Raw genomic sequence first — 17,840 nt, forward strand, 5'->3', positions numbered from 1 at the left:
AGCAGAATTTGCAAGCATACATACTGCAACATATTAACTTTTTGTTAGGTTGAAAGAGCCATCGTTAGTATCCTCATCAACCCAAAGCACTCTCTGATACTATGATAAACATACAAAGTCCAAATCCCGGTGAAGAAACATATAAGAACTCATATACAAAAGTGCAGTGCACAGACACACACACACATATCACTATATGTATATATATGCCACTATATGTAATGCATCTATATGTACACATATGTGTATGGTCCCGGTGAAATTATAGTACACATATATCTATATCACTATATGTATATATGAGTATGCATTCATATACAAAAAGTACAGTACACACGAAGGGATGGGAATTATAGGCAACCAACCTAAGAAAGATGATTGGAATGTCAGCAGCAGCAGCTTTACAATTGACAACACCTCAAATGCGACCAAATCTGCATACAAAAAATCCAATTGATAAAATGAAAACAGAGAGCTAAATGACTATATATTATTAGTAAAGTTTTTCTAATCCTATGTATTACAAAGCTCGCAAGTAAAGTTTGTCTAATTCTATTAGATTACAATGAAACACAATATTTTCTTTTGACCTCATTAGATAATAGTAATTAGAGTCAACCCTCCTCTCACCTATCAATTGTAGTTAAGTTCAAAGGGTTAAGCAAATTGCACTCCAATGAAATAGAAGAACACCATAAACTAACCACTCCCAGATACAAACAAAAACCGAATACAGTTTACCACCAATCACTTGCCTCAATCTCGGAAAAAAACACTTACCAAAAAAATTCTAAAAATTTAAAGTTGAGCATGATTTCAAAAATTACTTATAAAAAATTCCCTTCCATTTACCTTGATTTACATATTCAACCTTCTCCTTCTCTTCAGACCCTGCAGACCAATTTCTTACAACAGTAGCATGTGAAACCTGCATACAAAACTAATCACAGTTTAACATTAAATAGGAACCAATTTACAATTACAATAAGCAAAATTGAGTCAGGAGAATTAAGAAACCTTGAACGTAAAAGCAATCTATGCCTGCAAGCATGAACAATAACTGTGGAATTGGATGTTTGAAGCCACACCACAAATAGCAGCTCTCCTGCCTTTATGAACACACCTCCACCTCAAGGTTAAGCCAACAACGACCCAGAAACCCCTGCATCACCAAAACCCCATCTTCTCGTCCTAAACTCGACCCACTCAAAATGAAAAGCACTGGATACAAAACAAAAGGAAACAACACCGATTATAATAGCTAGAAAACTGAAAAAAAAAAAAAAAAAAAAAAAAAAAGATTCAAGAAAATCAGTTTAGAGTGTGTTTGTACCAAATTATTTCAGAAATTTGCAGGTAATATTGAAAATCACATAGATCCGAGTTTTCATCAATTTAATCAACGACTTACCAACACATGAAAATTACAAAGATCAATTATATGAATTATAGAGAGAATCCACAAATCCAACCAAATCAAAAACTCAGACCTCCTAATTGTGCACAAATGTCGGAGCTTCAATCACCAATTGCAACCGTACAAATCCCAAATAGCCAACAAACCAAATCAGAAAACCAGCCCAACAGTAGATAAAAAATGTCACAAATTGAAAACAAACATAAACCTTAAAAAGAAAAAATTCATATCCGATACCACAGAAATAACAACAAAGCAAAAAACATGAACCATAATCAAATCCTCAGATACATACTAACACATGCATGAAACAATTTGCTGCCTTCCACTCTGTTGAAGGCCAAACATTCCCACAGAAACCACCTCAAACATAGGCCAAATGCAAACCCACCTTCACATGCACGACCGAAAATTACATGCACCCAAACCCAAAACAAATCAACCAAATAGAAAATTTACCTGAAACTCAAAATCTCCAAATGCATCATCGCTTAAACTGCAAAATTGAACTGCTGGAAATTTTGACAACCAAGTGTGAACAATTTCTTTACAACAGCCAACAACCATGTAAACTTTAACTTTTAGGCTTATGTAGGTTGCACCCTGAACAACTGCAGTGCCAAAATCTGAAAACTTTACTTGAAGCATATGAGACATCACTTTCCTGTAAAGAACATAAATATCCACAGTGGTAAGCTAAGGTGTCTCTTGGGTGTTCAGGTCATCAATTCCCAAATTGGTAGCACCATCTATCAAAGCTTCAAATTTCCTGTCTTTTGGTTTCTCAACAAACTCAATAATTAATGAATCCCTCTTCATACATCAAGGCATGTACAACATCCCAGTCCACCATTTGATCATTAATATGATATGCCCAGATATGTAATATACTTGCAGCTTCTCTCTTGCAGTTTCCAACGCCATCCATCGTGATGCTCTCTCCACATAATGCAGCAACAATTGTATCCATTATACTAACATTTGAACTCATCAGCCGCTCCTTACTAACACTCCTTAAAATCATTTTGGCAAGCACATTCATATATTCATAAAATAACTTGCCATTTCTTATCATTATCCCAAAAGAGTCATCAGGGAGCAAATTTCCAGCATTATCGATGAAAGCAATATAAATCACAGCATAGAGCTTAATCAAGTCATACAATACCCCATAAAAAGATGCTCGAAAGTATTGGGGACTGGAAATGATGGCAGTGAATACCTGAGAGACTAAGCTTTGGGTCACTAGACTAATTTCGGCCGATGCTTTTCTGCAATAGGGTGGTGTTTCCTTCGATGTCTCACAATTACCCAGTTCAAAGAAAAGAATGAACCACGACAATAGATGCGATCGAGATTGGGTGTCAATGGAGTAGACTGCCATCTTATTGTCGAGCTTGAGGCATTCCTTAAGAACAAAATTTGGTTTCTTAGTATTCTTCTCCCCTGCAATTTTAGCCATAACTTTTGATTTCCACCTCTCCAATATTTGCACCAACACCTCTTTTGCCTTATCAAAATGACCTGACCTACAAAATCGATAGACCAGAGCCAACTGTTCATTGCAAAATTCCTCTTTCATCATAATCTGCTGCTCAAGGTTAGAATCATCCGCCACGTTCGTAAATTCCTTGAACCCACTCTGAACTGGTAGTAAAATCTTCAACTTCATCCCACTTGTAGGAATCTGCCAACCTTTTGGAGTAGAGGTGGAGTCTCCGGGCCATATAATATACCCAAGACTACTATTGGAAGTAGAGAATGAGCTGTTCATTGCGGTTTTGGAATTCAAGTTTCTCACAAATTCATTTTCAGGTGTCCAATACCCCATCACGTTCTCCCCGGTACCAATCACATTAACAATCTGAAAAGTTGATGAATGTGGCAACCCATTTAGGAAGCTAAAACCCTCGGAAAGCCCTATGAATTTTGTCCTTGACAGTGCTTCCACTACTGGAGGACCGATATCCGACACTCCAAGCTTCTCCAAATCAATAACCATCTCAATCCAATTATGCCCATTTTCAGTATTCACAGAAACCTCTGCTGGGAGAACATATTCACGCACCAACACATCGTCACTGATCTGTATTCCCACATTGATTTCAGTAACCATCTGAGAACCAGTGCTTGCATGCGGGTCTACATCATGTGCAGACTCATTGATACCAACCAAATTCACTGCCACAGCTGGGATGTCCAGCTGTATATCTCCAACAAACGTTGTAGCCTCAATTGATGGAGGGAGAGATGAACCAGCTGAAGCTTGTGTGGAAACAGAGAGGTCTGTGGGTTCTGTTACAATTATGGGTCCCACCTGACCCGTTGCAGCAACTCCAGTCAATACAACCCCTTTGGTGGTTCCCAAAATCTTATCCCGCTCTTCTCTTGTTGCGAGTGAAGGTAAAAGCACCATAGCTGGCTTCACTTTTTCTTGTTCACTGGACTTTCTGGCTGCTGATGGCTCTGTGGTTGGGGGAATATATGGTAGGCTATTCAACGGTGCCACATTCCATATGGTTTTAGCAGGATCTATCTGATCTGGGTCATTACTTTGACTTGCCCTTCCAAACCTGGGCGGGCCGGAAAAAACCATCGGAGAGTGGGCAGAGATAGTCTGAAACGGCGTCGCCGCGAGGAGTTGCTCGGGCTTTGTGCGTTTTCTCTGGGTTGGTGTTTCAGTCATTTTGTCAAACACCTTCTAAGCAACTTTAGGTGAAGTAATTGGGGCTTGTGTGGGAGTAAAGTGGTCTGGGGCTTCCGTTGCTAGAACTGAAGAAGACGAGGTGTTTCCGGAAGACGGTAGAGTTCCGAACTGCACCGCCGACGATGCTGATGTACCGATCAGAGTTTTTCGACCCACACGTAGCTGACCCAGCTCCTCCATAATCTCAACTGCTGCCTTGGAGTTGTGACGTGAGAAGGCACCTCCATTTTCTGCCTGGATGGCCCAAAGACTGCGCTTGTGGTACATCTCAGACCTCGAGTACTTACCCACACCATAGAGCATATATATGGGTTTCGGGTCTTTTTGGCAATTCTCTCTTTCGCCGCCATGGCGACTCTATGTCTGAAACGCCGAAACGACTTGCGATTCAGAGAAAGAGGTTTGGGATCTGGACATTGAGGTTGGGGCACAAAAGTGAGTGGCTGCGGTGAAGGTGGATCGAACACCTGACCTTCAGATAATGCAACGATAGGTGAAGGTGGAGCAATAGGATGAATCGGTTGCAAGTATGGAGGTGGGACGAAATGGGAGTGAGTCTGAGGAACACATGAAAATTGGTGAGGGAGTAAGTGGCCATTGATGATGGGTGCAGAAGGGTTGTGTGGCGGAGGTGGGTAAGGATTGGGTTGTATGAAGTTGGTCACCATTTGAGCTTGGCTATAGGGGTTACCTTGAAGATGATTTGACCGAGCACAGTAATAGATGCCGGATATCCCACCGCCGGAAACAGGCCCAGTTGTGGGCTCTGATACCAGTTGTTACGATCCCCGGGATCGTAGCCATGGATCGACATGGTTGCGAAAGAGAAAGAAGAAAAACAAGAGGAAAAGAAACTAAGCAAATAAAACTGATTCAATAATTCGATATCTCCATACAATTCCTATTAGCTATTTAAGCAGAGAAAGACTAGAGGTAGTGGACTCATGTAAGGAAAAGCCCAAATAGGCCCAAACAACAATGATGGGGCATGTACAAAGATAGAGTCGTAACAGAGGAGTCTTCGGAGATGCTCCACACGCGGAGGAAATCGCTGGATGTGGCCAGCAGGTCGGGCTTCTGGCACTCCTTATCCGGGATGAATATGGTCATGGTCGGCGGATACGGGTGCTCGAAGGAAAGATTCGGGTCTGAGCGGATCTCTCCGTTGGAGTTGTCCAGCTGGCCAGTCTCGACTCGACCAAGATCCACCCAGCTCACCTAGGTACGTCACTCTTCCAATACCCAGCTCCGAATTTGATTGACCCAGTTCTTTATTTCATCCCAAAATCATGTCTTGTTATCAATTTAATATAATTATTTTGTTAATTATATTCGTTTTGCAGTGGGATATGGGCGGTTTGGTATAGTTCTCTTTGTCCTCTTAATTGATATTGTTTATGTATTGTATACAGGGGTCATGATTTTAGCAAATCAGGATTTGGTCCACGTACCATTGTACTTTGTGATCATGTAATTTTCTTTGTCAGTTTTGCGCATTTGGGTTTCTATACTAATGTTATTGCTGTTTTTATTGAGTTTTGATTATGCTGAGCTTGAAATCATTGGTGGGAATTTAAGGTTTTCATGGGTTTCTGGGTGTTAGAATAATGTGTTTGGTGATGTGATTTTTCTGTGATTAGATGAATTGGTGATATTATTACAATCTTATTTGCAGCTTTGATTCCTCTGGTGGAGTTCTGTGATGTTCATATTATGAATAAGTATGCAGTGAAGCCTGACCCGGAGACCGTGGATATAATCACCACTGCAGCTAGCCAGAAAGAGGTAGAGTAATTAATTGGGATATTTTCTTAGTTGTTGTTTTGTATTACCTGTAGTGTAATTGATAAGCTGTGTTGGTGATTAGATTATAGCTTGGCCTCTTGGGCTGCTGCTGCTGCGGCTGCTTCATCTTTGGAAGCAATTCTGTGTGGTCGACTGTGATTGAAGATAGGTTAAGGGACAGTGGGTGCTTCTGGTGTGATGGTTGGTGAGACAGAAGAAAAATGAGATGGAGATAAACATGAGGAAGAGAAAGAGCTGGAAGAAGAATGTAAATAGAAAAGAAAATGGAAAGAAAAAAAAAGTCATTGAGGGTATAACAGAAATTTTGACGAGGAACGAATGTCACGTCAGCAATTTAACAGAAATTTTGACGGAGCATTAACGGCAATGGCCAATTGTGTGAAATTAGAGAGTTTAGTGAGTTTCTAGGTGAAATTGAAAAGCGAGGGACTGAAATGTCGAGACCCTATAAGTATATGGAGTAAACAGTATTTAGTCTTATTTTATTACATTATTTACAAACTTTTTAACAACTTTCCTGATAAGGGAAATTTCATTTTCTTTCTAATGGAAAAGACAAATGAATTATTTTTCTTTCCGCGAACGAGGTCTAAGCGTGGACAAAATAAAAAGAGAAAAATTTAGTCACCGTCCCCAAACTATGCTGTCAAGGTCAATTTGATACCCGAACTCTCAAAAGTATCAATGTGATACCCAAACACGTATTTTGACATCAATGTGATACTTCTGTAAAAAATTCCTAACTGGGCCGTTTGTTTGCTGACGTGGCAAGCACGTGGGGTCCAAAAAAAAGTAAAATGACCAATTTACCATTTTTTTAATTCATTTTTTTTTCTTTTCATTTCTTTTTCTTTTTTCTCTTCTTCTTCTTTTTTTCATTTCTTTTTCTTCTTTCTCTTCTTCTTCTGGGATTTTCCTCTAGCCAAACCGCCGCAACTTCCGCTGCAAGCTCCGCCACCACATTTCCTTACTTACCTGACAACGTCATCAGCCACCAGTCACCCACCTAATTTTTTTTTTTAAATCTTCTTCTGGGTCGGGTCTGCTTCTTCTTCGTGCTCGGTGGTTGGATGCTGAGAAATTGAAGAGGATGGGTTGGGTTGGCGGCGGCGGCGGTCGAGGGTGATAGGAGAAGCGGAGTTCGGCATGGATCGGGAGTTGGGGTTGGCGGCGAGGTCAAGGCAGGAGATGAGGGACTTGAGGGAGGGGTCGCGGTCGATGAAGGCGGAAGGCTTTCGATGCCAGAGCGGATTCAGGGAGAGTTTCCTCCTGCGGCGAGAATAAACAAAATCAAATTGCAAAAGGTTACATATCCAATCCGGAGTAATCTCCCACTGTTTCTATGAAGAATCAAGCTCAATCCCCATGAAATAGCTACTTATGGTACTCTGTTTGTTGATAAATTGGTCTTCTGTGGGTTATTTTGTTGAGTTTTCGTCCAAAGTCTGAGAATATGATCTATGCCCACAAGGTTGTTTGATGAAATGCCTGAGAGAAACACTCTGTGAATATGATGTATAGACTTGGGGGGCAGGACTATCAATCTTCAGAGGTCACCAACAGTTGCACAAAACCGACGAAATAGCGTTGGTATTTGGAACAAGCTTTGTATCCAAGAGACATGTGCAGTAGGTGTGTGAAAAGAACAAGCTTGGGATATGACCACCAGAACATCGAGGTGAGGAGCCGAAGAGATGGATCAAGTGGGCATCAAGCTAACTGAGTTGCAGGGGAGAAAAGCATAATTAATTCAAGTTACAGGATCATTCTTTCTTATTTGTCAAAGGAGCTGCAGAAGAAATGGTAAAGAGGTGGTTTTTGGCTTTATATGCTCAATATGTGGCACACTTGGTTGCTAGTGACTAAAAAGCTCCAATCTAGATCATCATGCTCTATTTTTTTATTTGTTTGGCCAAATTCTGTGGCGATAGGAGAAGCGGAGTTCGGCAGGGATCGGGAGTTGGGGTTGGCGGCGAGGTCGAGGCAGGAGATGAGGGACTTGAGGGAAGGGTCGCGGTCGATGAAGGCGGGGAGAAGGAGAGGAGAGGATATCGGTGGGGTTAATGATGGTTTGGGTGGTGGAGAAGGAGAGGAGAGAGAGGAGGTGGAGAGAGAAGAAGAAGAGTCATGTTGAAGAAGAAGAAGAAGAAGAAGAAAAAGAAATGAACTTAAAAAAAAAAAGGTAAAAAGTCTATTTTGTCCTCTCTTTTTTTGCCCACGTGCTTGCCACGTCAGCAAACAAACGGAGCCGTTGGATTTTTTTGACAGAAGTATCACCTTGATGCCAATATAGGTCTTTGGGTATCACATTGATACTTTTGAGAGTTCAGGTATCAAATTGGCCTTGGCAGCATAGTTTGGAGACGGTACCTGAATTTTTCTCAAATAAAAATGGAAAATGCGGTATACGATCCAAGCTAAAAGGGTTCGTACTAGTTGCATAAGCATGAAACGAGACGAGACACGTTAACACTTTGTTTTGAAAGGTCCAAAACCCAGAATCATGCAAAGATCTCTCTTTCATGTTTCTTCTCTCACTCTCAGTCTCAGCTCCACCCATCATACAAATCATACGAGGATAAAACACCAAAGACAACCAAGAGCGACAAGATATTACTATATATATATATATAAGTCTAGTTACTATATATGTATAGTGCTACTTTGGCATTACATGAACCTTTTGCAGTTTTGCCGTTTGGCACATGGTTCAAATGAATCAAATCAGAAGAGACGAAAATACCACTGTAGTTCTTCAATCTGGTATACTGTACTTCTTCTCTAAGCAAAAGTTACCGCTTTCTTGACTTATTTTTTCGGATATAAAAGTTTGTACGTTAACTTATTCTACTTTTGCACTTGCACTTTTGAAGAAAATAACGTAACATTGGAAGCTAATCCACAATTTAAGAGTGAGAGCAACTGCTTAAAATTAAGATTGACAGCTTCTTAAAATTAAGTTCTCTTTGACCTAGAGCGCCGCCCATCTAGGTCTCTTCACTCAAGGCTCGTGCCCTGTCCGACGGCACGCCCTTGCGGCGGCGTCGTCGGACGGGCCAACGGGGACCTCGTGTCCGGTGATTCGTCCAATCGATGGAATGGTAGCGTGGGAGATGCTTCGCTGATTAGAACGCTTGGGGTTTTTGCTAGGGAGAGGAAGGGGTGGCTGGTGGTGTGGAGATCGGAGTCTGGTATGTGGACTGATTGGGTGGCGCGCGATGTGACGTCGCCGGATAGCGGTAGGCGTGTGGCGGCATCGTCGGAATCTGTGATGCGCAGATCAGATCGGCAGACGGCGATATGGTTTGGGTTGCTAGAGTTCGATCCGAGGATGGTGGATGGTGGTAAGGATGACACTCCTGGCTGGCGGTCAGAGATTGATGGCGGGATGGAGGGATCTCGGCGCAAAGCAGGGGCTGGTGGTGGTGGGACAACACGGGACTTGCAAGCGGGCTGACGGTGGTGGACTTGCAGCAGGCCGGGTCTGTGGTTTGGGCCCAATCTGGGAAACAGTGTTTTGGAGTTTTTTTTTTTTTTTTTTTCTTTCATTGTTTTAGGTCGGGTGCACTGCAGGTGGTGGCAGAGACAACCATCACTTTGGCCTGCCTGAGGGTCATTCCTGCCTAGTTTCGAGTCAGCACAAAGTCTGCCTGTGGCATTGACGAGCATTAATGGCTTTCTAGGAGGTCTTTCCTGTCAGGATTTGGGTTGGAAGTGATGGCGCTTTGGAGTAGTGGTGGGATGACGGTGTTGGGTTTTCTTTAGTCCTAGGTCTGACTGTCTAGAACTCCCTTTGATCGGGTTCGAAGCAACGACGAGTGTGGGCTTGGTCGATCAATTGCTGGCCAGGTGGATTCTGGGTGGGAGTTGGTGTTCTTGGCTGAGTCTGCTCCAACACGTTTTGTTGTTTCTGCCACTTTGTCTGGTGCCAGTTTAGGTTTTAGTTAAGTTTTTTAGTATGTTTGGAGTCGGGGCCTAGTTTGGCTTCAACAGTGCGTCAGTATAGATGTCCATTTTGACGTCTAAAGTGGGAAAAGTTTCGGTTGAAGCTTTTATCTCCCATTCTCATTGTAATCTTCGTTGTTATTAATGAAGTTCTTATTTGATCAAAAAAAAAAGAGTGAGAGCAACTAAAGTGGGGCAATTGGCTTCACTACGTGCTTATGCAACTAGTACGAACTTACCATGTGTAAACTTAGGTGTCTACTTAAGTTTGCTAGTGTTAATTAGTTACCTTTTTCCTTTTATAGCAAAGAAAATTATCATACTTGATCTATTTCTCATCCTAGCGTAACTCACCTTTTCACCGTCTCTCACCATTTAAGCTAGCCTCGATGACTTGATCCAGCTCCGGTATAAGAATTGCATTTGCCTAATTAACTCACCCCTTGTGCCAATTTTGTATAAGCTTACACTTTACCAAATATTGCCTGTTAAAAACTGAAAATGCTCACATGAACATGAAAAGACAAAAGTCTCAAGATAGTTACAAGAATGTGTCGACTTCATGCAAATGTTGAATGGGTTGGTGACTTGTTGCACACTTGCACCATAGGACTCCATAGCTAATAGGGAGCACTCGCGTGCATATATATTATGGGAGAGGATCCTCTCCTGACCTATTTTTTCACCAGAGCTTCCTAACCTTTTCATCATAAATCGCCACGTGTCCAATAACATATCTAATGGTCTAAGATTTCACCTGCCTTTGTCTTTTTTCCGTTCAACTGCAAATTCGACTCCAGCTTGAAGACCTTATAGGATCTGTGTGAATCGGTCCGATCGACAAGAAAAGTGATGATGAATTACACTACTAATCGATCTCTTATCGTTTCTCACAATCCTATGATTTCCTTTGGTTACTTATTTCCCTCATCTTCTAAGTTCTAACTCTACCTTTTCCATATCTGATTAACTAGTAAAATCTATTGGTCTCTCTTTCCAATTCTCCCTCAACTCTCTATCATTTCAAGTCTGTACATATCATTTTTAGTATCAAACATTCCACATTGTGAATTCAAGTAGCTATTTACTGTGCTCAACTTGCCCTTTTAATTCTTCTGTGCAGTAACAAATTTGCAAAATATAAAAGGTTGGGTTATTTGAGATTGCAATCAAATAAAAGTTTCAATCTTTATTCATTAATCAAAACCAACAGAGTTTTCAAACTAGGGAATCCATTCAAGCTAACAGGCAGAAGATAATTGTTTTTGAACATAATGGTCTTGGTGGTGTGGAAAACTGGAAACCAAGGAACCAGATCGGGGAAATAAGAAGATTGAGATGGTAGAGAAAGAAAGAGAGAGAGAGAGAGAGCACGCAGAAGAAGATAGGAATGAGAATGTTTTGATCTTGTTTCAGCCGTAGGATGAAGCTGCAAAAGATAGAATAATTATAATAACTTATGGCACATGGCGATTTATGATGAAAATGTTAGGAAGCTGAGACAAAAAAAATAGGTCAGGAGAGGATCCTCTCCCATATTATCTGGGTTTCCACTTTGTGTGCTCCAAAGAAATGGTCAAATGGAGATTAGTTAATAATTTAAGGGCGACCCTCCACATAATTAACTTTCTGGGTCGAAGGTTTTAATATTGGAAATTTGGAATGACCTCTCCAAAATATATGACGTGACCGATCTCTGAACAATTTTAAATACCTTGAAGGCTTTCTATAAAGTTCGATGATTGCAGTAGGTTTCTCGAGCTCTGAAACTTACGGCAGAAAGCCATGAAAAATTAAAAGAATAAGGCATTTGAGATTTGACTCGATGTTTGGCTCATTACAACGTGGAACATACCAGATAATATCAATCAACTTTCTCTCCTGTGACAGACTTTGATTATATATTCTGATAATAGGGTGCATGATATTTTTGGTCGAGTTATATTACACGAAACGGTTTTTAATTCATTTTTCAGCATGCAAAAATAATCTTTGTAAAATGATAGGAAAAAGAAAAAATAACAGTCTCAAACTTATATAGAAATTTTAACTTAATCACCAACAATACAAAAGGGAATGACATAAAAAGATATTATTATTGTGTTCTATATATTTTTTGGACTTTCGATCTCCAATAATTGTTTGAGAAAAGTATAGAATGAAACGCATATAAAGTCATTTGATGCAAATGTACCACTTATACTTTTCATTTGTTTTTTTAAATAGATAGTTTTATTACTTATTCATGGTTAGAAGGCACATATATTAAATGCTATTTTATACCAAAATCATAGTTGATACAAAGCCGCCAAGTAAATTTACAGGTAACCCTCATTGCAGACAAAATGAGCTTACTTATTCAAGCCTAAAAACAAAAGGACTCAAAATCTCACTACCTAACTCCCTTAAAATAATAAAACTAGTCGCTTGACACATCAATTGGTGTACAACTAGAGAAACTAGAAATTAAGTAGACAATGACCAAAATCCAACTGTCCGGCAAAGAAAACAAGGAATTTAAATTTATCCTTTGCCCTTAACATTAGGGCTAACCACTCCACCAACAACATAAGAATAGGTAAGACGCAAAGGAGTAGCACCTTGCTTCTTGGAGGCTCGAGGGTTTTTGTTATTCCGCTTCAATGTCACCAAATCAGCTTCCAACCTAGTTTCAGTCAGGCCTAGAGAACCAGCCTGGAGAGTTGGGAGCTTCCCACCAAATATAGTCTTGAACTTCTTAGGAGAAGGGGTGCAACCCCCACGACGACCGTGCTTCTCAGAGGGTTGCGCCTCCGTCTAGCTGCATTGGTTGTTCCACCACGTTGGAACATTTAAAAGCAACCACAACTACCAAATCACCGTTAGTATAATAAAGTTGATAGTATGACAATCCTTATTAGTTTGAATATATAAGGTTAGTCGAGAGTCTTATTGTTATTCGGAATAGTCTTTCGATGCTTATTATAATATGAAGTTTAAGTATTATGTCTTTCATTATATTCAACAATTTTACCCTTAGTTTATTTAAGAAATAAATGGTAACTCTTAAATTTTTAACATTATTGGCATGCCAATAAATTGTTTATCGTTTGTTAAATTAGACATTATATCTTGATGTTTTAAATTTCAATATTTAAAAATAAATTTCTAAAAGTTGCACGGGAGAGAGATCATTTTGGAAAATTGCATGGTTCTACACAGAAATTGTATGGAAGGAAAAAACACAGTGGAGACAAACTACTCAAGTGCTCATTGACAGAAGAGAGAGCATAAACTTTTTCATACGGATGAGGAGTTCCATTTAAGGCAAAAGGCCACATGGGTGTAGAGCTGGACACCCTAATAATTCCCGGCTGGGATTCTTCATCGATTCTTATCCTACCTACCAACATAAATCTCTCCTGCCCTCTCCTACATGGACCTGAAAAACTCAGATATGGTACCCCCCCCCCGTCCATTCAAGGCAAACCCCACAACCAAATTATGAATGTGGTCTCATTGTCACCAAATGCTTAGAAACATTATTATACACATCTGGCCATGGGAAATGGATCACTTGCTTTCAGTGGTCTCCCTCCACTAAAATATTCCCAATTCCCCCAATCATAATTATATGAAAGAAATGAAAAAGTATCAAAACTATTGGAGTAGCTTGAAGCTTCCCTGGGATTTAAAAAATTTCCACTAGAGGGTGCTTGACAACTTATCAACTGACACATGCCTGTCTATAAGGGCATATATGTAATTGATGTATGATAGCTCAATTATGCAGTAAGTCTAATATACATGAGAATCATTTATTTTCGAATTTCAAGCTTTCTAGAATTACTGGCGCTGTAATTTTATAATAATACAATCCATTAAGAAGTAAAGCAAAACATCAATCTCTGTCTTAAAACTAAAAAAAGAGCCACATAGGCATCTTTGTGATATTAAATACGAAAACGACAAATAAATAAGTATATAAGCCGTGTGGTTACAAAAGCGACGAGAATTGAAGAAAATAAAGTACGTAAATAATACTCATGCACATAATTTTGACCTATGTAGACTTTATCTCTAGACCTCATTTATCTTCAATTAGTAAGACATTATTGCTAAACCATGTCTTCCATTATTGTAATTAAAATTTGGGACACAATTTAGGTAAGTCCAGTATTACTGCTGACCTTAGATGACGAAATTGGAATTTGGGGACAGGTGTAAGATGTCTGCGGCAGGGTGTAACTTTATTTTGCTAATAATTGTGATAGCTTAGCTTAGATTCGTCAGGTATAAAAAGAAGAGAAGAAAAAAGTTGTAAACTTTAGAGAAACGAAGACAGGTTTTCCCGGTCTCCGGTTAGAGAGTAAAAAGAAGTGAACTTTTGAAACAAAGTGAGAGAAGCCGATAACTGGTTCGGACTTGGGATGCTTTGCTGTAACGGACCTGTTCCACCATGGCTCTTTAACAAGTTTACTCTCTCTCTCTCAAAATGTGAGTTCTTTGATGTGCTTGGTTTATCAGTGTTCAAGAAAAAGCTTGGAACTTTGAATGGTTGTTCTGTTCTGCTATGGTTTTGCTGTGTATATGAGTTTTGATTGTTTGTGTTTAGGATTTGTGCTTGTTCATGGGATTTTCAGTTGCTTTTGTTCATGTGGGTTTTCAATCTTGTTGGTCAATTGAGTATCACGCTTACTTTTGAATGATAAGGTATTGACTTTGGGTTTGAAATATGTAGGGTGGTGGGTGAGCTTATAACTTTGACAAATTTGAGATATTGGGTTTGTTTTAGTAATGCTATATTGTATCACCCAAAAGAAGAAAATTCATGTAAAATGTTAATTCCAGAGTTTACCAAATGGGATTTCATCAAGGTGTTTGAAAACTGATACCTGTTTATGCTATGCAGTAGGTGATTGGTGAGGATTCAGGAATGTCACAGTTTGCAGAAAGGGGTTTGTGTTCTTCGACCATATTGTCCACCATGAGAGTACAAGTATATGATCTTGGAAGCCCCTGGATGATGATTTGAGGACCCTTTTGCAATTTTATACTATGAACTGCTCTTATTAATATGCTGAATTGTGACACTGAAAGTAAGGAATAGTAGAGTTGTGTTTCCTGGTATGGAAATAGCCAACAAAATCGACATTAGGCAGCCTTCAATTCGAGTCTACAGTTGTTACAGAGTGGCAAGCCATTTTGACACTATTCTTGAAGCAACCCAAGTGGGAAATTTGAAAGACCAGTATATTCTGGGTGAGCAATTGGGATGGGGGCAGTTTGGTGTCATAAGAGCATGTTCGGATAAGCTCACAGGTGAGGTATTGGCTTGTAAGTCTATTGCCAAAGATAGATTGGTCACGCATGATGATGCGCGCAGCATCAAGCTCGAAATTGAAATAATGTCTAGGTTGTCTGGGCATCCGAATGTTGTGAGTCTCAAGGCTGTTTATGAGGATGAACATTATGTGCATTTGTTGATGGAATTATGTGCTGGAGGGGAGCTTTTTCACCGGCTCGAGAAGCAAGGCAGATACTCGGAAACTGATGCTCGGGTTCTTTTTAGGCATCTGATGCATGTTGTTAAGTATTGTCATGAGAAGGGTGTTGTTCATAGAGATTTGAAGCCGGAAAACATTCTTTTGGCCACAAAATCTTCATCCTCACCAATTAAGTTGGCAGATTTTGGTCTTGCAACCTACATTAAACCAGGTTAGCTCATCTTCTTACTCCCTTCCTTTTGTTTACATCTACAAATTTGGACCTTTCTACAAAAATACATATTTATTTCACTGTAATAACTTCCTTTTTGTATCAACAGGGCAGAAATTGCATGGCACTGTTGGAAGTCCATTTTACATAGCCCCTGAGGTACTTACAGGAGGTTATAACCAGTCTGCTGATGTGTGGAGTGCTGGAGTTATTCTTTACATTCTTCTTAGTGGAGTGCCTCCATTTTGGGGAAAGACGAAATCAAGTATTTTTGACGCCGTTAGGGCCGCAGATCTGTGGTTCCCTCCCGGTCCTTGGGGTCACATATCTGCTTCTGCCAAGCAGTTGATTGCTGAAATGCTTTGTGTTGATCCTTCCAGGAGGCTCACAGCTGCTCAGGTTCTAGGTACAACAGTTCATCATTGTCAATTTCAAAGCGTATTTGCTATAGTAACCAACAGAAGACTCTATATCTGTTCTCTGGATCCCGAATCTAAATTTGCGGTTAAAGGATATAACAATTGTTCGACATGTAGTTGATGAATTTTGTGACATTCATAGTTGTTTAGACGTGCTTGTAAGGGCTTTGAAGACACTTCAGATTAGGCCATTAAACCTGCCCTTTGCAAGTTACTGCTTATCATGGTACTGTCATGTCATATGCTCTGATAGGCAGTAGAGTTTGTCTTTCGGTTAATTTGACTAATCCAGATTCCAGCACTAATATTTAGTCCTCTAGCAACTGTATAAAGTCATCCCAAATGTCTTTCCAAAATTGCTCAATTATTGATTCCTGCTGTTGGCTCCAAGTTCTGTGTATAATAATGTTTATATCCTGTGCAGCTCACCCATGGATGGAAGACTGCGCGCAAGCACATGAAGAACTGTACAACCAAAACATCCGCGTCTTCAGACAGCTGCAACTGGATGAAGATTCATTCTCCCCTGTATCCGTTGGCAGGAATCAGGACTTTAGCTTCGGTGAGGGTTCACCAACAACTGCTGATGGGAAACTGTGGCACTCACCTGCATTCACATGCAAATCATCTTTCTCCTCTTTCCTAGATGAGAACGGTACTCCTTGCCCTGCATCTGGAGGCTTTTCTTTCAGCAGCTGTGCTTATGAATCAAGTGCAACTGAGTTTTCTTCACCAGTTCCATCAATGCCTAGCTTTACCTTCTTCAGTCCAAGTTCTGCAGAAGAGCAAGGAAACATTCCATTGAGATTTAAAGCCAAAATGTCAACTTCGGATCCAATTTGTGGAGGTATCTTATTTCCTAGCTACAGTAAACAAAATGCTTATAATTTTTGGTGTGTCATTGTGTGGTATTAATGCATACCTATTGGCTTATCAGCAGGACTTTTGTTCCCACTCATTGTTTATTTAGTATATTTGTTACTATTGAGTAAATGACGAATGAGCTACTTATATCTGTCCTAAAACTCCTCCTGTTGGGAAATGCAGAGTCAAATGTGGAGAAGCTACTTGAGCTGGAATGCTCACCAGCTAAGTGTGATGATGGAGAACTAGAACGCAAAGAGTTTCGGAGAGGTGGAACAAGTGGGCTGTCCAGGGTTGCCGGAATTCACAGCAAAAGGAATCATACAATTGGACTTGGTGAGCTTGATCAGCTAAATCTCATTGTAACCGAATCAGTTATTCGTTGGGCATCATGCACTCATATTCCAACAGTCCCATCTCTTAGATTGTCACTCGTCTGCTAGAAAACCGAATAAGTTTCCGGCGGCCATGAGGGAAACATAATTAAACAATACTTTCATGAGGGAAACATATATATATATATATATATATATATACAGTACTTGCATACACAGGAAAAATGTTGATTGTAGGATGGGTCATTTGAAGAGCTGAACTCTGGTGTTTGCATGGGCCTCGTTTGCCGTGATTTTCGTGTAATATAGGGTGATGATGCCTTCTTAAATGTTGATTGTTTTACTCCAGTTTAGACATTATCAAGTTTCCGATTGTATGCACTTGTTTCAAAATCCAAATGAGAGCTTGGCGATTATTGACATTTTCAAAACTCAGATTTCTTGAAGAATTCAGTTTTCAGCCTCGAGATCAATAGATATGTAAAACACACAAAAAAATATAAAACAAAAATAAAGCAAATAAAAAAATTTGCGTCTGCCGGGAGTCGAACCCGGGTCTATTGCTTGGAAGGCAATTATCCTAACCGTTGGACTACAGACGCGATATGTTAAAGAGATCTCCAATATCTAAGATAACCCTTTACGTGTAC

The 17,840-nt window shown here is 40.0% G+C and overlaps 1 protein-coding gene, 1 long non-coding RNA gene and 1 other non-coding gene across 4 annotated transcripts; 2 read left to right on the forward strand and 1 right to left on the reverse strand.

The window, feature by feature from the left end:
- Positions 1–5,089: 5,089 nt before the first annotated feature.
- Positions 5,090–6,423, forward strand: LOC133746093 (uncharacterized). The gene is made up of 3 exons (XR_009863955.1): positions 5,090–5,346; positions 5,800–5,909; positions 5,992–6,423. It is a non-coding gene; the product is annotated as an uncharacterized LOC133746093 (long non-coding RNA).
- Positions 6,424–14,172: 7,749 nt separating this feature from the next.
- LOC133742769 (calcium-dependent protein kinase 26) lies at positions 14,173–17,589 on the forward strand. 2 transcript variants are annotated; one of them, XM_062170445.1, is made up of 5 exons: positions 14,173–14,351; positions 14,767–15,572; positions 15,682–15,978; positions 16,416–16,838; positions 17,039–17,589. In XM_062170445.1, the coding sequence occupies exons 2-5, from the start codon at positions 14,984–14,986 to the stop codon at positions 17,296–17,298; spliced, it is 1,569 nt and encodes a 522-aa protein (XP_062026429.1). In that variant the 5' UTR covers positions 14,173–14,351; positions 14,767–14,983; the 3' UTR covers positions 17,299–17,589. The 2 variants fall into 2 exon arrangements, with proteins under 2 accessions (XP_062026429.1, XP_062026430.1); XM_062170446.1 differs by lacking the exon at positions 14,173–14,351 and adding an exon at positions 14,549–14,567.
- A 131-nt stretch (positions 17,590–17,720) lies between these two features.
- TRNAG-UCC (transfer RNA glycine (anticodon UCC)) lies at positions 17,721–17,792 on the reverse strand. Its single transcript has one exon. It is a non-coding gene; the product is annotated as a tRNA-Gly (tRNA).
- Between the last annotated feature and the right edge of the window lie 48 nt (positions 17,793–17,840).

The sequence above is a fragment of the Rosa rugosa genome, chromosome 4 (genome assembly GCF_958449725.1).
Source record: "Rosa rugosa chromosome 4, drRosRugo1.1, whole genome shotgun sequence".
In the NCBI taxonomy this organism is placed as follows: Eukaryota; Viridiplantae; Streptophyta; class Magnoliopsida; order Rosales; family Rosaceae; genus Rosa; species Rosa rugosa.

Bases quoted from the DNA above. Each gene is read 5' to 3' on its own strand.
- LOC133742769 (XM_062170445.1), top strand. From the start codon at position 14,984: ATGGAAATAGCCAACAAAATCGACATTAGGCAGCCTTCAATTCGAGTC. The intron at 15,573-15,681 runs GTTAGCTCATCT...TTGTATCAACAG, and splicing joins TGCAACCTACATTAAACCAG to GGCAGAAATTGCATGGCACT. The intron at 16,839-17,038 runs GTATCTTATTTC...TGGGAAATGCAG, and splicing joins TTCGGATCCAATTTGTGGAG to AGTCAAATGTGGAGAAGCTA.